Consider the following 21,588-nt stretch of genomic DNA (forward strand, 5'->3'; position numbering starts at 1 on the left):
GTGGTGCCATGCTTACTAATTCTACTTGTTTCTCTCTGGAACCAAAAAAGTCAATACGTGTTAGAAGTTCCTCCATGTCAAAATGTGAGAAAAAACCAACAGTGCAGAGGTTGAATGGGTGCAAAGGGGCTAGATGTGGCATGAGTGCTGAACGCATTACGACTGGAATGTCACCAATGTTAGTAGGGAGTCTACTGTCGGCTGGAATAAGGTCAACAAATGCATTTTGATGCATTTCCCAAATAAAACACATTGAAAAGCATAAAATGCATATGCCAATTTGCATGCTACTGAAATTAACAGCACAGGTGTGCCAACTAAACATCAAAATACCACAGATACCTGACATCTAAGTTATGCTTCCGCATTTTCTCCTTCAAAACGATGTATTGAACATTACTATACATGAATCACCTAGTGGTATTCACTTGCTACTGCTAAATAATTTGATTACTCTTTTTCTTGATCCTGTTTCGGTCTTATAATTCGAACAGTGGCTGTGACGTGAAGTTGACATGCAGCTCATGCGAGGCAAGAAAAGAAACTGCAATATAATTGCAGATATGCAATTGCAATTCACTAAAATACTTCAAAGAGCCTGCTTCAATAGTTGAAATGACAACAGCACCACAACGAGATGCCAATAGCCACTGACTAAAAGTAAAGCATACATTTTTTTTTTTTGTGTTGATCGTGGAGATGAAGGACTATAAATTAGAAGAAAACCTAACACATGTCGCCGGTGAGATCAAATTATATTCGGTTATATATACAGCAGTTATACTAGTATTTTCCTCGTGCGACCTAAACACCAACTATGTTATATGTCACAGCTGTCATTTGGTTGACGAGACTGAAAACCACCAAAGAAAAAATTCAATTTAAATTATTTAGTGATCGTAGTTGAATGCCATGCATAGATTTATAGTTTAATGTTTAACATATCATTTCAAAGACGGAAACACGAAAGTGTGCCCCACATTAGGAACATATTGTTTGTGATTATGCTTGCTTATGTTCGTGTATTTCTGCACATGTGTGGATAAAAGTAAACAGAGCAGCATAACAATAAATCAAAAATATATTTTAAAGGTTGCCCAATTGAAACTTTCAGCTATGGCACCTGCACGCCAGTGCGCTTTCTTGTGGACAAAGATGTTTATGTCCTACAGACGAGGCCCGATTTCACTGGGAACAGAATTGCTTGCATCGTATGTCCTCACCTGCACATGGACCACTGTGCAGTCGCTGGACCTTTACAATATCACACAATCATCAATTTCTTGGTGCAGTGGCCCTGAAGCAAAGCGAGTGGAAATCGGGCACAATGGTGATGCTGGTGGACAGAGCGACGAGTGCTGGTCTGCTTCCTACAAACCGCCCCCGCGAAGCAAGTGTTACTGCAAAGTTCTGACAGTGTTCTGTTTCATTTGCTGTGTGTTTATGGGTCTAGATTTGTGCAAATGCATAATGTCACGAGCACAATGGTAGGCTCCTGTTGTGTTTGCCAGTGCCATCTCCAGAGTGTTTGAGTTAAGTAATTACTCCAGATGGTACCGGAATCGACAGCACCGGAACCATGGAAGAACGCAAGCATTATCCTCATTCATAAGAAAGGGGACGCTAAGGACCTTAAAAATTACAGACCAATCAGCTTACTGTCTATTACGTATAAGGTATTTACTAAGGTAATCACTAATAGAATCAGGACAACCTTAGACTGCAATCAAGCAAAGGATCAAGCAGGGTTTTGGAAACGGTACTCTACCATCGATCAAATCCATACCATCAACCAGGTGATAGAAGAATCTTCGAAATATAACCAGCCCTTATACATAGCATTCATCGATTACGAAAAAGCATTTGACTCAGTAGAAACCTCGGCGGTGATGCAGGCATTGCGAAATCAGGAGGTAGACGAGCCATACGTGAAAGTGCTGGAAGATATATATAGTGGGTGCACAGCAGCCATAGTTCTGCAAAAAGAAAGTAACAAAATTCCCATAAAGAAAGGTGTTAAGCAAGGAGACACGATCTCCCCAGTACTATTCACAGCTTGCTTAGAGGAAGTATTCAGAGACTTGGAATGGGAGCAGTTAGGGATAAGGGTATATGGAGAATACCTCAGTAATCTGTGATTTGCTGATGACATTGCCTTGCGAAGTAACTCAGGAGATGAACTGCAAAGAATGATTGGTGACCTAGACAGGAAAAGTAGAAAGGTAGGCTTGAAAATCAATATGCAGAAGACTAAGGTAATGTTCAACAGCCTCAAGAAGGAACAGCAGTTTACTTTAAGTAGCGAAGCGCTGGAAGTAGTAGGCGAATATGTCTACTAAGGACAGGTAGCAACCGCTGATCCGGACTATGAAAAGGAAATAACAAGAAGAATGAGATTGGGATGGAGCGCATTTGGCAAGCACTCGCAGATTATGACTAGCAGCTTACCTGTATCGCTCAAAAGGAAAGTATACAACAGTTGCATCTTACCTGTAATCACCTAGTTGCATCTTACCTGTAATCACCTATAGGGCTGAAACGTGGAGGCTAACCAAGAGGGTTCTACTTAAGTTGAGGACAACGCAGAGGGCTATGGAACGAAAAATGGTAGGGGTAACATTAAGAGATAGGAAGCGCGCAGACTGGGAACGAGAAATAACTCAAGTTATTGACATTCTAGTGGAAATTTAGAAGAAATGGGCATGAGCAGGAATGTAGTGCGAAGAGAGGATAACCGATGGTCGCTTTGGGTAACAAACTGGATTCCAAGGGAAGGTGGTCAGATGAGGTTAAGAAGTTCGCAAGGGTCAAGTGGATGCAGCTAGCACAGAACCGGGTTAATTGGAGAAATATGGGAGAGGTCTTCGCCCTACAGTGGGTATAGTCAGGCCGATGATGATGAATTACTCTCATGTTGCTAATCTACACTACCCTTACTGATTCCCCCAAACTTTGGAACAGCATCAGTACCACTTCGAGTAATTGGTCAGTCCACCCTTACAATACCACCCGATCTGCAGGCTCAGTCGTTAGAGCAACTGGCTCAGAAGGGCAGAGGTCCCAGGTTCAAACTCAGCCTCAGAACAAATTTTTCTTAAAAACAAATTTTCTGTGAGAGCCGTGTAGCTTTGTTTATTAGCTATAGGGCTGGGGTAGACACTAATGAGTAATCACTCTTTTGCTAGGAAATTAATGCAACAATTGCAAGTGATTTCTTAGACATGTAAGGCTGCTTACCGCAAATTATGCTCTTTTTGATATCACATGCCCTATAGACCAGAGCACGAAGGGTAAATTACTGCACTGCCACCTTTAGGCGCCGCAGCGAAATGACTGCTCTGGACAGCCAAATGAGGAGGTCACGAGTATACATCGTGCTTGCATTTTTTCATTTTTTTATTTTTCGCTACCGGGTGCTTGTAAAATAGCCCGAAGTTAATTCCAGCCTCATGGCAAGACTATTTTTCTCAGCTCGCAATGGCAGGGGCAAGAGCAGCATCTACAAATCAGGTGACAAACATTCCCCCTAAACTACCGTCCTATTTCTCTAACAAGAGTCCCCTGAAGCAGATCAGGAGCATGTCATATACTCTCAGGTAATGGACTTCTTAGACTAACAATTTCTTCCATCCATCCTAACACAGTTTCCGCAAGGGGTATTTATGCGAAACACAACTAGCCACGTTCCTCAACGACTTAAATGCTGAGCTGGACGCTAACCTTCAAGTTGACGCCATCTTTCTGGATTACGCTCAAGCATTTGATAAAGTTCCCCATCAGCGATTAATACAAAAACTTTCTATTCTAAACTTACATCCTAACGTGCTAAACTGGATCAAGGCGTTCTTAACAAATCATTTTCAGTCAGTCATTGTAAACAACCACTCTTCCAACCCTCTCCCTGTAACATCTGGCGTCCCACAAGGCTCCGTTCTTGCGCCCCTACTGTTTTTAATATATATTAACGATCTCCCACAGTATATATTATGCCAAATACGAATGTTCGCTGACGATTACGTAATTTACTGCCAAGTAACAAACATAACTGATCAAGAAGCTCTCCAGCAGGACCTTAACCAAATTGAACAGTGGTGCAAAAATTGGCTTATGATCCTGAACCCTAGCAAATGCAAGCTTTTTTCCATTACCCGTAGCAAAAAGAGTCATGCCTTCCATTACAAAATCGCTAACGAGTCCATAGAATCTGTATCATCTTTCAAGTACTTAGGGATCACATTATCTAATGACCTAACATGGAATGCACATGTTGCTAATGTGATATCATCTGCCAACAAAACTCTGAGATTTCTTAAACGTCACCTTCGCCTCACCTCGCATCACGTGAAATTGCTCGCCTACAATCACTCATTAGACCTAAACTTGAATATGCATCCGTCATATGGGACCTGCATCATATTAACCTCATAAACGATCTAGAAGCCGTTCAAAACTGCGCTACAAGGTTCATTCATTCTTCTTACTTGTACGACGTCAGTGTTTCAGCCCTAAAAGCTAAATCAGCACTATCGCCTCTTTCCGTTCGTCGTCGCATAACCACGTTATCACTGTACCACAAGTTATTTCACTTATCACTTAACCGTGCCCTCTACATCACACCAGCATCTTAACACTTCCCACCGCACTAGCCACACGCTTCAAGTGTTTCGCCCATGTGCCCGAACTGTTACTTTTTCAGCCTCCTTCCCACGTGCAGCTAAAGATTGGAACGGCCTTCCCCAGCATATCGTCGATATCACCTGCCCTTTATTGTTTGCTAGCAATCTAAACAACATTTTTTTGTACATGATCACATATATTGCATTGTCTTGTACCTTTTCTGCTCATCCCACCCCTTATGCAATACCCCACGAGGGGTCTTTAAGGTAATAAAATGAAATGAAACAAGTGGAGCAAGAGGTTCGGGTAAGGCCACGGTACCTTTCTATGCAGAAATACCATAGGCGTGATTTTCCTTATTTGATATGCATGCCCAACAATATGCCATGTACTAGAAAACCCCTTGCAGTATGTAATACATTATATCTTTGCGTGGTGTCAGCAAAAATCTGTCATAGCCTGCACCTCACAAACAGACACAAAACACCAAGAGCGAATGAACACATGGCATTTGCACTCATTCCGTGATGCCCCCGTTTTTATTTCAGCAGGGAAAAAGAAGTAGGTAGCATGAGATCAGCTGAACTGGAGCAATGAGAAAGTGTCATGTTTTAAACAACCGTAGAAGGCATGGCATTCCAATTCTGTCATGATCACCAACATCAACCAGTCACGAAATTCTACATCACAGTTTGATGTTGTTTATAACAACAGTCTGAACGCAACGCTGGCAACTGTTAAAAAAAATGACACTTTCTAGTAGCTCCAACTCAGCTGATCTAATGCTAATGCCTTCTCCTGCCCTGCATAAGGAAAAATCGGAGACACCAAGGGATGAGCGCAAATGCGACGTGTTTACTCGCAGCTAGTTGTAGCATTGTGTCGGTGCAGGCTGTTACAGATTTTTGCGGACATCACACGGAGGTATAATATTTTACGTACTGCAACGGTTTTGCTAGTACATGGCATACTATTGGGCATGCATATGAAATTAGAAAAGTCACAGTAACAGTAGTTTTTACATAGAACGATATCATGCCCTTCTGGATGCTTTGCATGCCTCTGCCATCACAAGGTGTGCAAGACAAAGACAGTCTTATCGTGAGGCTGAAATGCACATTACACGAATTTACGAGTGCCCAGTCGCAGAAATTTCAAAAAAAAAAAAAAAAAAAACTAAACGTGCGAGCATGACATATACCTGTGGCCCCTCGTTTGGCAGCCCAGAGCCATCGTCTGGCTGCAGCACCGAAAGAGGTGCTACAGCACTCTCACCAGTGTTCAATTTACCCTCCGTGCTCTGGCATATATGCAGTGGGTAAAGCAACCAGTTGTAGCAGGGTTGCTTCGCATTAATCAAAATAGCCTGCCGGATGATGCTATATACCACAGCAGAAAATGTGGCCATGCTCTCACAATGCTTTCTCTCTGTATATAAATAAATATATAAATAATTGGTTCATAGGAGGGAAAGGCACAGTATCTGTCACACTTGTTTCTGTGGACACCTGAACCGTGCTGTAAGGGAAGGGATGAAGGTCGGAGTGAAAGTGGATAGAGAGAAAGAGGAGCCGTAGTGGAGGGCTACGGAGTAATTTCAACCACCTGGGGAATCTTTAACGTGCGCTGACATCGCACAGCACACGGACGCCTCTTCGTTTCGCCTCCATCGAAACGCAGCCGTCGAGGTCGGGTTCGAACCCGGGTATTCCGAACAGTAGTCAGGCATCTTTCCACTGCACCACGCCGGCGGGGCATTTCTCTCTGTCTATTATTAAAAATAGGGAAGGCTGTACTGGACATACAGGAAGATCACAACATGTTTGGTTTAGCCTATGGGGCTTAACGTCCCAAAGCAATTCAGGCTATGAGAGATGCCAGACCACAGTATGCGTAAATAATAAATAATAATAGTAACTGTATGAAGAACACAGGATGTGCACATGAAGCAAGTAAAACCATAAACTTGAAACCTTACTCCCATCCCAAATTGTGCCAGCAAGGCATGCTTCTTAAAAAAGATCATTCATTCATTCATCACAATGACTGGCTCAATATAGTGCCAATGAAAAAAGATTGCAAGTACCAACAAATATGACAGTAACTATATGCAGAGAACAACAACTGGTTTAGCACAAAACATCATTCTACTTTCTTCTTTTCAGCACCAAATTGTCGATCATGCACTTCAGGCTAGCTTATCATATTACAGCTTATCATATCCTGCATCGGACATCCCCATGTCGGTGTAGGCTTTTATTCCAAACAAGTGCACATATTTTTCTTATTATTTCACGTGGAGCATACAGCCGCATGCACAGGACCCATGGTAATATGCCACATCTGTTTCTAATCGAATTCTTTCAATAAAAGCATTGTCGGAATTTTTGGGCTATAATCGTTACTGCTCCTTCCTGTTCTGGTTTATCATGTTTTATGTGTGTATCTGAAGCGGGCTATCACATTTATATTTATTCCATCGAAGTATTTCTGGCTGTATGTTTAACATGCTTCTACTTTCTCTTACCCCCAATGAATAAACTCTGTTCAGAAAAAGCCAATGCTGATTTTAGAAGGGGGGAGAAGGTTGAGAGGTTGTACGAGCCTTCAAGCGTACAAACAAGCTCTTTCAGAAATGCGAGTTTAAATAGTGCATGGTAGGGGCACATCACGCCCTACGTAGCTAGCCGATCGCGCCTGTTTCACCCCGGAAACGTCGGTTCAGCTCGCGCCGCTCAGTGAGAAACGTGGCAAGGAAACCCGCCTTTCCAAATGCTGGCGACCCCGGCCCACACCGCCACATACCAGGTAGCAATTTATTGAAGGCGAATCTAACCCCGCCTCGCGACGATCAGCTCAGGGAAGAAACAAAAACTTGACGAGTGTTCAGGAACTAGACTCATTTGCATAAGCCAACACAGGAAGTAAAAGCAACAGCCGGCGATATTGCGGTTCTACACGCGCGCACGTCCTTGAAGTGAGGCGCCAGCGCGCGTTCACGTTGTAAACAACACCGAGAACTCTTACTAGAGAGTTATACTGGCGCGTGGAGCAACCACCGCGCGACGCCGTTTGGGGAACGTCCGGAATTCTAACGGAACTTTATTTTTTTTCCCCCTCATCGACTGCATTTTCCTAGCAGACGATCGAGCAGCGGACAAAAGCGACCGGGGGCGGCGCGCGTCAGCATGGCGATCGCGGATAGGGGACCGGGGCAGAACCATCCGCACGAAAAACGATTAAAACGCGTCCGACCCTCCACCCCTCCGCAGTTTACGGGGCACCGAGAACATTTTTCAATGAAGATAACAGGTTCAGCTAGTCTACCTCCACTTTGCCCTCCCTCACTACCCCTCCCCCCAACTGCGCCGAACCTGAATTGCAGAAAATGCACACACACAAACGCAAGAAGAGCGGCCGAAGAGAACAAACGACGCTGTGATCTCTAAAAACGCAACGCGCCCGGGGTGCGGGTAAAGCGTCGGGGCGCATGTGATGACCCCTGTTGCTGTTTACTAGCAGGGGCCCGAGAGCCCACGGCGGGGCAGCTTCGCGGGCGCCGGCGAGCTGAAGAACATGTGTTCGCTTTTCAACTATTCGTCGCCGTCGCGGCTCCGCAAAGGCGTGACCCGCGCGCCGATCCTGCGCGAAAACATGCACAAGTCGGCGCCGTTGCGCCGAACGCACGCCAGCCTTGAAGTCTATCGCTGCGACAGTTGCTTTTTATCACAGAGATCCAGTCTGGCTCCTTGTTTACGCGGCGAGAAACAGAAAGAGGCGCTATTCCAGCGCCGGATGAAACAGTTACGGATTTTGCACTTCGCTTTCGTTCTCCTGAGGCGCGCGCGCGTGCGCTCAGGCGCTAAACAGCCGCTGAATCCAAACGGCAACCACGATTCTTTTTAGACTGCCTGCTGCATAGCGCGGAGGGGGTCAACGTTCGGCACCGATCGCGAGAAGGCGCGCCCGGGTCTCACTTTTCCTCAATGTTTTCTGCAACTCAACGCGACCGAACGATGAGGCTTTCACACCGCTTTCTAATTCCGGCCGGAAGACTCAGTCCGATCTGTGCTCGGGCTAAGTGACCAAGATTTGGCAATTTCGAAAACTGCGCCCGCCCCCTCGAGCGGCCCGAGAAAGCATGCCGCAAGTGTGTCGCGCGACGAGGAAGCAGAATGCGCTGGACACGGCTGTCGCGAACGCCGTGCTCGAAAGTAGGACATACCAGGGCTGTCGTGCTGCAGCAGCGGCGGCGGCGGAGACGATGTTGTTTTGATAATGAGAATGACTGAGGAGGCTGCCAAACTGCTGCTGTTGCTCGACGTTGAACATCTTGGCGGACCAGTTCTTCCCCGTCCCCGCGGCCGGGGTCGGAGCCCTGGGGAATTCGGCTCTTCCGGTGTCCCGTGCACTACCACATCGGTAACCACAGCCGCTCCCAACTTCTTCAGCGCACGACGCACATGCGAATACTCACTCAGCCTGCTCGGTTTCATACATTACGCTCTCGCCTTGGCTGCCATCTTGTTAGTGACGTCAAAAGACCACAACAGGTGGCGACACCTCCGCAGCGTTTCCGTCGCGCCGGCGGCCACGGCCCGGTTGTTTATTTCGTGTACTCCTTGCTTACCGTAAACTACAAAGAAGAGTTTTATCTGTAAGCCGCGTGTCGTAGTTAATTCGCCGCAATGCCGTTCACAAAGGCAACGCTTGGCTTCTGAAGATTTACGACGAGCTGCGCGCGGAAAGTCCTTTTCAAAATGGCGGACGGCGCGGATCGCCGCGCTACGCAAAGGATGTCCGGCCTGAGGGGAGCGGCTAAAACTCGCCATGAATAATGCCAGTGTTGCCTGGATTTTTGCTGGACAGTCGCCCTGAATCCCTAGCAATCCCTAGGTCGGATTGTCCCTAGTTGGGGGCACGGCGTGCCGACGGGCTACCGCTCATCGCCCGCCACCCACCCTGCTTGGGGATGCCGCCGGTGCCGCGGCGGCGGTTTGGTGCCGTGGCTTTTGTTGTAGTAAACGAGACTGTGCCTGTTCCACGGACGGGTGCGATCGAACTGACTGGTGTGCGCGCCGTGAACAACCCTGGCACATCTGCTGCGGCTTCGGTACAGAAAGGTTAGTGCCCGTTCTGTGAAAAGATTTGTTTAGTTGTGGACAAAGCATGCCAATGAAGGTGCCGCCATGTTCAAATTTTAGCTGCCCCTTTTGCGTGCAATGTTCGTGGTTATATGCTGTCCGCTTACCGTTCTTATTTGTCACATACTGCAGGGATTTGTGCCAAGGTATGCACTTACAGCACGCGCCAATTTAGCACGGTTGAAGGCGAGCACTGCACTGTCTTATGATGCTGCTGACTGGCGCTTGATGCTTTGTCTTTTATCAACCAGATACTCACGGCACTCGTCAGTGATTAGCTGCTTAGGGCGACGAAGCTCATTTTATGCTTTTTTCGTTCTTGGCCCCGATTCTCCATACGCTGTTCGTTTTGATCACATCCGGGTGAAGTACTTGCCTATGATATCGCTCGAGCATCACTACGAGCACCCTCATTTCCCCTTAATTGATCTGCTTGTAGCTTGAAACTAGTGATACATATTGAGCACCAAAAGCTCGAAACTAGCACTGAACCTTTTACAGCCAAAAGCGGCAGCTATATGGATGATATTCTGCGTACCCTTGATGAAATTTTACCTAGTTTGCGTCGGGTACGACAAAAGGATAAGCTCTGTTGAGACAACAGAAATGATAACGTAAATACCGTTTAGACAACTCCATTGTAGCACGGAGACCACGTAGCGGTGCTTCGAAGTAATGAACTCGCTACTGAACTCCCCTTATGTGTGTGTGATTTTTCTTTCCTGTATGTACCTTTAGTTTCTTACACTACTTACTAGAGCCCTGCACGGGTTGGATTTTCCAGCCCCTTCCCTGGCCCACGTTTGAAGACCATCCCGGGCCCATGGTACCAAGCCGATCGGCAATGATTACATGGCCGTGGACCCGGCCTGCGCTTCCACGACAGGGCCCGTGCCAAACCTGCAAAGTAAGTCTGAGCAGACGCCTTAAAAATGTATTGCTTAACTAGCACATAACAATAAATCAAGATGAGAGACAAACCTTGCAAAATATTCTTGGTAGAGAAGGGCACAGTTAAAGCACCTACAGAAGCAAAGGCTTGGTGAAGAATATTTTGAGAAGACATTTTATGTAAAGCTATCTAGCACAATGTACATTTAAAAGGTATGGATTACGGGCATTTTAACTATGACCCCTTATAAGCAATTGGCTCTTGGTGCAAGTTCTTTGCTTAATCACCTACAAAAAGACTGCCCCTGGCAACTTTGCCCCAGGAACATGAGTGGGCTAGGGCAGAAAAAACCAAAATTTACATATTCATTGAAGAAATCACAGCCACATTGCCACATCTCTGTGGAGACGAAAAGCGGTAGTGTCTGTTCATTGTGCATGTATATGTTATTGGATATGTAAAGATTCCTAAAGCAATAAGCTCTTATCCTACAGCATTTATTGTAGCGTAGAGACATTTTTTGGAGGGGGGGGGGCAAAGCAGACAGTCAGAATTTTTATAAACAGATGGCTGCCTGCCGAGCAGTCAATTGAAGGTCCTTGTCCATGGGCTGTTATGAGGCTTCAAATGTCCAGCCGTTAGCAGTAACACAAAGGTTAGAAGCTACCCTCTTGCTCACTGATTGCTGAGAAATCCTAAGCTGATGGCGTTGAGTACTTCAGTAGGCACGTGCTTATGCAAACGGGCTGTGTCATGCATGACAGGTTACAGCACTTCATAACACCTCCATTGTAGTACAGTTCGCTATCGAGTTTTGAGCCTTTCCTTTTTAACTTTTTTCACTTGTGTCATTGAATGTAGCCCGGCATGTTCGTACTAAATTACTTGGACAAAGTACCGAGTGGCACTGATTAAACTCTGTTTACAAATGAGCTTTCTCTCATTCTCTGTCAACATATGTACTAGTAGTGGTTCATTCATAAACCACTGGAATGATTTTAGTGCTCGAATTCCATCTCCAAAAGAAGCCATACACAGCTTTACCCAGCCTGGCCTGGTTCCGCCACTGCAAGCTGCAAGCCCAGGCCTGTATGTCAAGCCCGAGCCAGGTCCAGACCAATAAAAATGGCAATTTTCCAGCCCGGCCCAGGTTTTCGGGCTGCCCGAATTCATGCTCTGCTCCATACACTGTTGAAATTATTTGCCGAGAATAAGTTCTCAGCAGGCAGTACTTTGGTAATCTTTGTTAGGGAGAAATTACATGCCATAATTTTTTTGCCCTAGAAACTTGGGCGATATCTGGTTTACACGACTACCTCAAGAATATCACCCAGATGTGTCCCTTGCCTGCAGTCGCTTGCTGTACAAACAGCATTGCAATTTATTTGCTGACACTATGGCGCATGTAGTGCGAAACAAAAGCAGGTCATTATTTGCTAAGTGATGATTGTGAAAGTATGAAAAATTTTAGTCACTGCTATTTTCATGGGAAAATGTCGCATGGCCTTGTATAGCCAATTAAGGCCAATTGATGAGAAATTTTTGCTCAAGATTTCTGCCAGCAGAGTAGGCACTGCTGTCATTTCTAATAGCTATTTCGTTCATTCATTTGCAGCGGCAGCAACATGTTCTGTTGTCTGTGTTTTGTGCACCCATATTCTGTTCGTTGCTTTAAAACATTTCTGGGTAAGTGCAGTCGAGACCGCGAGCATAGTGTTGGGCGAATTCACCAGGCGGCATGACAAAAGGAGGCAGTGTGGTGTAGAGGAATCCACTTGTGCCAGACAGACTGCAACCATGCCAGACAGGTTGCCAAGACATCGAACGAGAAGCCAGACTAGCCTATTGCCAAGAAGCTTACCAAATGCGGAATCAAGCCAAGACTGAAGCGGCAGCTACAAATGCGGCACCGGCCGATGGCTAATGCTCTTGACTTGGTTCAAAGAGAGCTGAACCTCTACAATTTTTAATATTTCATAACAAAGGCTTCAAGGATTTGCCTCAAGTGATTCCAGGTAGCCCTGCATGCACAAACCTTTTTCACGGATACACCTGCAAGAAACAAATAGTGGCGCGTAATTGCTCCAAGCGATGTTCTCTTTGTTTTCCTTTTTAACTTGATACCATAAAAAGCACCCTGTGTGGCAGCACCTGCTGACTTGGTCATGTCATGTGGCCTTGTGATGTCACGCAACCTGATGGACAGTCATTGCAGTGCTGCGTCACCTTCCTGCCACTTGCCAGATACATGCCCTAATTTTTCATGGATGCCAGATTTTCTGCAGTATGGGACCCATCACAATATTTTTTGTTGCTAGGATCTAATAGTGCAGTGTTTCGTGACTTTTTTGTCGCTTGTCCGGCAGCAAGACACATTTATTGCTGAGATATTTCGATTTGAACTTGAAGAGGTCTGCTTTCCTTCCAAGGGATTTAGACTTGCGAAAATGACGCAAACGATGGTGTAAACATAGACTCCGTGATTCTTGATGCATAGCGAGCAGTGCAATCTAGCAGCAGCTGAAATTAAAGCTACAGTTCGCCAAAGCCGTCTATTTGTTTGCACCAGGCATAGATCCTGAGCTTGACTGCAAAGTTCTCGCAGTGAATCTTGACCTTGGCACCTACAGAGCATGCGGTGCTTTTTAGAGTTGAGGTCACTTGACTAACAGGATAGAATGTACGAGCGCTGACGTGGCGGCAAAGTTTGTAGCTAGCGAAGCTATGGATGCGGCCACTGACATTGCCGAGCTACCATCACGAGTGACGAGTAAAGACTGCTACAGATGGTCTTTTTTGAATAGCAGCAAGGGGTGAACAATGCATTGTGGCAGAAAGTTAAAAGAAAAAAGGGGTACACAGGGCCTGTTTTGCTCAATTTATTTAGTTTCCTTCACTATTGTATTTCTTAATATGAACCAACTGAGCTCCCTTTCGCTCAATGCTTCCTTGGGTGTCTACACCTTATGTGGTGCACTCTAGAGTCGCTGCCCTGCAGATGGCAAACTGATGTGCCAGTAAGGTCTGTGCATGCACACTGGGAGAGTAGAAAATAGAGAAATAGAAATATTACGAGATAGTTTGGCAAACTCCTATGCTTATCATAGATATGAGACATTGGTGACACTATTAACAGCCAGCAAAAGCATTCAGCACACTTGGGATGCAATTGTTTTGCGGTGAGTGAAAAATGTGTGTAAAAAAATGCAATTGCACTACACAAGTAATGTAATGCGAGAGGTCTCAGCTGTTCGTGTGGTGCAATGGCTAAGACATTCAGTTAAAACTCCAAAGGACTTAGGATTAAATCCCTTTCGAGGTGTTTTTTATAAGCATCCATACCATTTTAAATCTTACTTTTTCCAGCCTTTCTTTTCTTTCCCAGCTCCACTCGGGTCTGTGGGGGTTTATTCTGCCCAGTAAGTTATAACTTAATCCTGTGTGCATTTCATACCAGATTTTTCAATAGAGAAGCGCTTACTGAGGCATGAACTTCATCAGAGGAAAACTCTGCTGCTCCGCACTTGTAAACCAAAGCATGTATATCAAAAATGAAACAATGTGGTGATGCCAAATGCATAGCTGTGACTTCAAAGAACCAAAACATACCAAAACGAAACTGACTGCCTGTGGCACTGCCAAGCGCAAATTTATTTTTGGCTTCCAATATTTAGCCTGTCTTTTTGCCATTTTTGGAACAAAAGTTAACAATTCAAACATGCAACCATAATACATGTTAGGCAGCCTCCGGGATCCCTTGCATGCCATTGTGCATGCATTTGCGATTTCTGTATTTCTGCAATGCCTGCATTTCTGTTCTCTTTTTTCTACCTTATAAGAGTTTTGTTTTCAGTGAAAGTGGTGTTTTTGTGATTAGGAGCCAGTATACCATAGCTGCAAGCCTACTTTTTCTTTCAGTGTTCCTTTAGCACTACTTGCAGGTCTACTGCAGGTCTTTCGTATTGCACTCTGAACAATTTTTCACCCATGCTTTTCATTAAGGTTTTCGAAGCATGATGGGTTGCAGCGAATAGATTTGATTGCACCTGAAAACTTCAAACACAAATTGAGAGCCTGTAATTTCTTTTTTTTTTTTTTTTTTGCTCACTGCGTGTTCTTTGCGAATGATGAATTTGACCACTTACTTCACGAGGGAAGGCTCGAGGATGTTGAAGCTACTTCGATTGCCCGTCACTAGGCACAGTTATAGCAGTCTCGTAGCTCACTGGTGCATGAGGTATTTGACGTTACTACTCCTTATCGCCATAGACACCAGCAGGCTCAGCATATGTATCTAGGCATGCGGCTTCTTGTTGGTTGACCCCTTATCATTTATACTGCGCAGTTTGTTGAATAATGGAAGTGTACAAGTTGACGCAGGAAATGAAACGCCATGCAGTCCTCGTCGCACTGGCCGCGCGCCATAGCGACTTGGAAATTGCCAACTTTCTGAATGTAGCGAGGTCTTTTGTTAACAAGGGGCGAACAGAACTGATGTGCTGTGACGGTGACGTGGCATCTGTGGCGAAAAGGAAAAAACACAATCAGCGGTCAGACGTCGTCAGAACACCTGATTTTCTTCAGAGGCTGCAAGTCATCGTGAGTGACAACCCAGAGAAGTCAATGCGGGCCATTGCAAAGGAGCTCGATGTCGCAGAGTCAGCTGTCAGGCTTGCTGTGCACGAGGACGTGCGGTACCATTTCTGTGTCATGAGGAGGGCGCAATTCTTTTGTGGTAAAGCTCGGGAGAATTGTCTGCTCTGGTCCAAGCGCTTGCTAGGCAAGCTGAAGAGCCTGGAATGCTCTTTTTTTTTTTTTCTTTCAGATGAAAAGAACTTCGATCAAGACCAAAAAGCTAATTGCCATAATGAAAGATGGCTTTACGGAAGCGCTAATGAGGTGCCGACAGCATTGCACACAAAATTTGTGTGTGATGGTGTCAGCAGCCGTCAGCAACAAGGGCGATGTCATGCTGCCACACTGTTTTGCAGGACTCCGCATTAATACTGCCGAGTACGCAGAGGTGCTTGCCACCGTTGTGAAGCTCTGGACCGATACTGTTTCGAAAGAAAGGAAAACCTTGTGTCTTTCAGCAACATTCGGCTCTCGCCCACACCGCCCGCGTCACCCACGAGTGGCTGGCCAACAACTTCCAATAACCACATCACTCCCAACTTGTGGCCTCCTAGTTGTCCAGATTTGAATCCACTCAGCGTCGTTGAGAGAGAAGCCGACAAAAGACCACATAATACAAAAATCTCTCCGCCTTGACTGGTGGGGTAAACCTTCTTTTCCTTCCTCATTTCTTTTTTCTGGACTTTTGACCAATGCACAGCAGTTGGTATAGTTTTTGTTCTTTTTCTACTCCTTTATTTATTGGCCTAATGAAGAACTCTGTGATCCCTCGCTACAAAGGGGAGTGGCCGCATTAGCATCACGCAGACAAGGAGAATTATGATGTGTGTTTTAACTCATCGTCATGATAGACAAGGGCCCGCCGGAGTGGCGCAGTGGTTACGGCGCTCGACTACTGTTCCCAAGAATGCGGGATCGTAACCGGGCTTCGGCAGCCGCTTTTCAATGGAGACGAAAGCAAGGCCGCCTGTGTTCTATGCGATGCGAAAGAACCCCAGGTGGTCAAAATTTCCGGAGTCCTCCACTACGGCATCTATCATAGTCTGAGTCGGTTTGGGATGTTAAATCCCGCAAACCAAACCAAACCACTGTAGACAAGATTTATGTGCAGTTCACGATCCCGGGCGTGGCGCAGTTGGTTAAAGCTTAGGCTGGCGATGCGAGGGATGCAGGATTTTTATTTTTCCGATGACATTAGTTTCGGTTTCAGGTGATGTAATTTGATTGAAAGCTATATTGTGACCGAACGAACGCCGACAGTATGAGCCATTAAAGCGCAGCTGCCTCACTTTTCGAGAATTCTGCGACATTCAGGAATTTGACTCTCCATAAGCTGTCGGTAATGCTTTGTGTTTGTGTTTGTGTGCTATCTTTAAAACTGATGAAGTAATCAACGATTACAATTCGAGCTTCTCCTCACAGCACTGAAGGACTGCGTAGAAGCTCTATGATGACATCAAGGACGGTAATATTTTTTTCTTTTCGTTACCTTCGCCCACATCATGCGGTCCTTTTTTTGATGCCATCAAACAATGTTTCTGGGCCTTCAATTTTGGTAGCCTTGTTTTTACTTCTTTCAACCAAGCCATTCTACACGGGAAACATACCGGTGTCGTCAATGATGTCATTATGTTCCCCCCACACGTCGCTGTGTGGTGAGGAGAAGCTCGATAGCTGAAGCGGTTTAAATCGCTATTTGCGCCATTGTTTGAAACGCTAGCGCGAAGATATCTTGCATGTTTAACCTGGAAGCCGTAATCATTTGATTCCTTGAAACTCATCAAAATCTACAACCAGTGCAGTTTCCCTTTAAAGGCTTTCGCCTTAATACAGCGCTCGATGTCATGCTGATGCCACATGTAATGGAAAAGGACAGCCTCAGTGTCACTGCCTACCTTCAGCGTGCAGAAGTAGCCCGACGACTCGCCCAGCTGCGCATAAAAAGCCAGCAAGGCACCAATGCCTAACGTAACCTACAATGACAATGAAGATTACAAGCCAGCAGACCGACTCTAGGTTTGGATGCTGAATCACCATCGTGGATTTAATGAAAGCCATAAATTTTATGCTGCTGTTTCCGCAAATCAAGTTCACTCATCTAGATGAAATGGGCTATGGAATTGTCCCCAAATGCTGCTGACAGCACCCCAGGGATGATACATGTCCAGAAATTGTATGTTGTGTGGCTATAGCCCTATTATAACTGATAGACACTGTTTATATTTTGCTTGATGTTTATTTTTGCCTACCTTTCTATTCAATGTAGAGCATTGGGCCATTGCTTCTTTGAGAGGGAAGTCATACCGCAAAGCTTTTTTTTTTTTTTTTTTTTTTTTTTTTTTTTTTTTCACGCTTTACGCTACCTGGACGCAGCTTTTACTCTTTTTGTTGTACAATGATGATGCACAGAGATTTACCTCGAATAATTGCCACAACACATCACTGCTTCTGCATTGTTCTTGATCATTGTACTTGGCAGGTTTACCTCTGTTTCCTTGCTGCCTTTAAACTGAGCACTGGGCATTCTGTTCGATGACCAGTGCCTTTGTCGTGATTGGCACCTTGTTGCAACGAAATAAAAGTGAATCCAGTGTGCAGATAATGCTGTCAAACAGAGTACTGAGTTCTTTTTGGCTGATAGTAAATGATGGAATAAGAACACAAGGTTGCAAAGAGCATATGTAGGCTCTTGTAGCTTGTTAATCGGTGTGATGAACCACTAGTTTAAGAAACACTATCACCAACCAAATTATTTATTAGAACCCAACATTTCGCGACCAACTCGGTCCCTTCCTCAGGGGCGACTAAAGTTCGAGGCCCGCAGTAGCAGGCAGCGGCCTATGCTTGGCCGATCTGAAGAAGAATGGCTATACACGCGCCTTTATTCCAATGTGCTTCCCGTCGTCGAGCTAGCAGGACAAGAGGGTCGGTCAGCACGGAAACGACGAAGCGCCCTCGCATTGTCCTCCCATACGTGGCGGGCACCAGTGATGCGCTTGCACGCATCCTGCGGAAACACGTCTGTGTGTCGCACAAACCTACCTCAACAGTCTGCCGTTTTCTGCCGCTACCAAAAGACCGTATTCCCAAAGAAAAATAACCAGGCGTTTAAATATTTATAAAATCTCGTGCTCCGAGTGCTCTGCCTCGTATATCGGCGAAACAAAAAATCTGTCGGCGCATATTGCAGCACAAAAATGACGCTCGGCAATTGAACTCGAAAAGCAACCCCCCTCGCCGAGCACTGCGAATGTGCCGACCACAAAATCACCTTTGACGAGGTGAACATACTTGATGTGGAGACGAATTCTTTCAAAAGACGTCACGTCTTTTTTCGGTTCATCCGGCTGACAGCTGCAGCAGTGAACAGGAATCCGGGGACGCTACCCTGGCTCTGCTACACAATTGGACTTCGCCACGTGTGCCTGCTACTGCGGGCCTCAAACTTCAGTCGCCCCTGAGGAAGGGACCAAGTTGGTCCCGAAATGTCGGGTTCTAATAAAAAATTTGGTTGGTGATGGTGTTTCTTAAACTTTTGTTTCAAGTACCCAACCAGGCGGAGTTACACCGAAGATGTTCAAGTCAATGAACCAATAGGAAAAGCTTTAGGCCTTTCCAGTGACAGGCTTTGTAAAGAACCAATGAGTGCGGAGGACAAGTCTATTTGCCATGTTTGAGCCTAGTCAGAGCCTCTATGAAGGCACACAAAGGACAACAAAGGAAAAGTTATCTAGCTCATTTTGGATATGTTGACATTCATCCAGCAGTAGTTATGGCTGACTGCATGGCAGTGTAGCCTAGCCTCTGAAATCTGCTTCCAAAAATTGATGTCAACATACGCAGTTTACTTGTGCAATCCGCTGGTGTTGGCAATACCTGTACTTTTTTTTTTGTATTTTGTATTTTCCAGTCTACAAGAGTTCTGTTTCTAGCTGTCTTTTTTTGAGACTCACTTTTGACAACTTGGAAAATCTTTCTTTTTGCAGAGTTCAAAACCTGGAAGGACCATATGGAAATCTGTGAAGTGGCTCATTTTGTTAGTGGCAGGAATGGCTCATCTGCATACCATGCAGGTTTTTGCAAATGCACATCTGTTTGTTAGCCGACTCTGAAAAATATGAGGGCTAAGGAACCTGTTCCACGTCATGTTCAAAGTAGGCTGTGCTTATATGCCTAAGCTGCTTCTGACATTGCCATGGTGCTTTTGATTTTGTATACAAATGCTGTCTGAATAAAAGGTGCCTACATATTTTGTATGTTTAATGAACTCAAGCATGTGATGGCTCACATGCATGACATTGTTAATGATGGTCCCCAAGATACACAGCATTTAATTGATGCTAAATATATGGAGTTAGCTGCACGTTAACCCTGTAACTGCCAAATTAACTCCCGAAAAACATACTAACATCGCCAGGTTTAGTTGTAATGTTTTTCATACCATTCTAATTCTAAAAAGTTTCCTTCATTAGTAAAGCATGCTGTCACTTCGCCATCTTTGTTTTGTTTTTACCAGTGTATGCACATCGCAAACGGGGTCAGAGTAACTGTCAGGTACAAATTCTAGATTGTCAGCGAAGCTGCTGTCTGAACTACTTTACGAAAGAGCTCTTTTTTTTTTTTTTTTTTTTTAGGCATCACCGCCACCGGCACTCTTTGTGTGTGGCACTATCATAAAATGACTTTTGTCATGCCAAAAATATGTGCTAGACTGAAATGTGCATTTTTTTTCCATGGATAACTATGGCTCTGTAGAGTTGAAAATGCAATCAATGTATTTACCAGATCTATTCCTTTTTCATTGGCAGTGCAAGCAATGTAAGAGCAGGTTGGACAAGTGCCACTTGTCACTGGCAATACTGGCACAATTGCCAATGACAAATGAAGCTCTGAGATAAAGGACTAAGCCAGCATATGGTTTTGTGGATGCGGAAAGTTATGTGTAGTTAGTCAAGTTTGTACACAGTCGTCTGAAAGATTCTCAACATTTTTACAATGATTATTGCAGACCTGCAATGAGACACTAGAATGTTCACTTTTACATAGAAAAGTGATGCTGCTTCAATAGAGGCAATATGCGAAAATGCCCGTATGATATGCAGCAGTATTAGTAGTGCACAATAAAGGTTCCGAAGAGGCTAAAATTGTGGCCCTCCTACAGCCTGGAAATAAAACCCCATATACTTTGCTGATATGCACAGAAATACTGCCTTTTGATAACTAGACATACGCTGCACCTACCTCCACCATCTGTGCTTGCCTTGGATTGCAATGCCTTATGTAACGTGCACAAAGGGATTGTACATTATTTTGCAATTAATTTCGCATATACATTTTGGTGAACTGTCTGCAGCCACAGGGCCTGCTTTTGAGCTGCATAGATTTTCTCCTTATGGAAGTTTACAGTTGACAAGTGTTCTGTTCGGTTTATGGGGTTTAATGTCTATAGGCTATGAGGGATGCTGTAGCGGACAGCTCCAGAAAATTCTGACCACCTGGGTTTTTTATGTGCACTGACATCGCAAAGTACAAAGCCGCCTTGCATTTCGCCTCCATCAGCTGCCACCGCAGCTGAGAGTAAACCTGTATCCTTGGGATCAGCAATCAAGCTCTCTTATCACTGAGCCACCACAGCAGGGTACAAGTGAACATGGCTGAAAACAGATCCATGGCATGAAAAGTTTTCCCAGCTGGTGTACCTGTAGGCATAAGTTGCCTTGCAAACAAGCAACATTTGTGCACAACCTGCAAGGAGGCTGCAGTGACAAAGCTAAGGTAAAGCTTGGCCACAAAGCTGCACATGCAGAAAATGAAATGATGCATTTTGAAAAGCCCAATATGCTCAGCTTCATTCAAAGATGTGTACAAAGCCAAAATTTCTTTCGCCAAACATGAAATCCATGTTTCCTGTACAGCTGTTGTGCATAAGATGCCCATCTGAAAACCGATAATCAAAAGTTTCGCACCTTGCTTAACTGTGAGGAATCCATTTTTATTGCATGCTTCAAGCTTACTCAAGCTTCTTGAGGATAACAGCGCGGGACACAGGACGGGAGCACACGAATAGAGGACGACACAACGAGCGCTGACTTTCAACAACGTTTATTTTGGAACACCCTCAGCTTCTTATACCCTAACGCCACAGACGCGTACAGATGACTTGCACATATTAGCAAAGTTAAAAAACAAAACAAAAACATAATATTAGATAAATAAATACACGTTCCACATAACCTTTTCTTGCACACAGCGTGGTGCACTCTCTGAACACTCATGGAGACGATTGCACATTCAGCAGTT

At 45.0% G+C, this 21,588-nt stretch overlaps 2 protein-coding genes across 7 annotated transcripts in view; one reads left to right on the top strand and one right to left on the bottom strand.

The window, feature by feature from the left end:
- The window catches only part of LOC146180282 (uncharacterized), a 102,121-nt gene extending 92,957 nt beyond the window's left edge, over positions 1–9,164 (bottom strand). Inside the window, exon 1 of the mRNA XM_084579489.1 lies at positions 8,843–9,164. Coding sequence (XP_084435615.1) covers positions 8,843–8,949 — 107 coding nt within the window. The 5' untranslated portion in view covers positions 8,950–9,164. The remainder of the gene's footprint in view (positions 1–8,842) is intronic.
- Positions 9,165–9,427: 263 nt separating this feature from the next.
- Positions 9,428–19,843, top strand: LOC146180284 (uncharacterized). 6 transcript variants are annotated; one of them, XM_084579491.1, is made up of 3 exons: positions 9,428–9,740; positions 10,520–10,668; positions 15,479–15,922. In XM_084579491.1, exons 1-3 carry the CDS (start codon positions 9,590–9,592, stop codon positions 15,854–15,856), a joined length of 678 nt encoding a protein of 225 aa, XP_084435617.1. In that variant the 5' UTR covers positions 9,428–9,589; the 3' UTR covers positions 15,857–15,922. The 6 variants fall into 6 exon arrangements, 5 of the variants coding, with proteins under 5 accessions (XP_084435617.1, XP_084435620.1, XP_084435619.1 ...); XM_084579494.1 differs by lacking the exon at positions 15,479–15,922 and adding an exon at positions 11,656–11,939; XM_084579493.1 differs by lacking the exon at positions 15,479–15,922 and adding an exon at positions 11,656–11,938 and having other exon boundaries at positions 10,546–10,668.
- Positions 19,844–21,588: the final 1,745 nt, after the last annotated feature.

This window comes from Amblyomma maculatum, chromosome 9 (assembly GCF_055883805.1).
Source record: "Amblyomma maculatum isolate TAMU_Amacu chromosome 9, ASM5588380v1, whole genome shotgun sequence".
In the NCBI taxonomy this organism is placed as follows: domain Eukaryota; kingdom Metazoa; phylum Arthropoda; class Arachnida; order Ixodida; family Ixodidae; genus Amblyomma; species Amblyomma maculatum.

Coding starts and splice junctions, on each gene's coding strand:
- LOC146180284 (XM_084579491.1), top strand. CDS start 9,590: ATGCCGCCGGTGCCGCGGCGGCGGTTTGGTGCCGTGGCTTTTGTTGTA. Junction 9,741..10,519: donor TGCGGCTTCGGTACAGAAAG/GTTAGTGCCCGT, acceptor ACTACTTACTAG/AGCCCTGCACGGGTTGGATT. Junction 10,669..15,478: donor GCCCGTGCCAAACCTGCAAA/GTAAGTCTGAGC, acceptor TTTTTCTTTCAG/ATGAAAAGAACTTCGATCAA.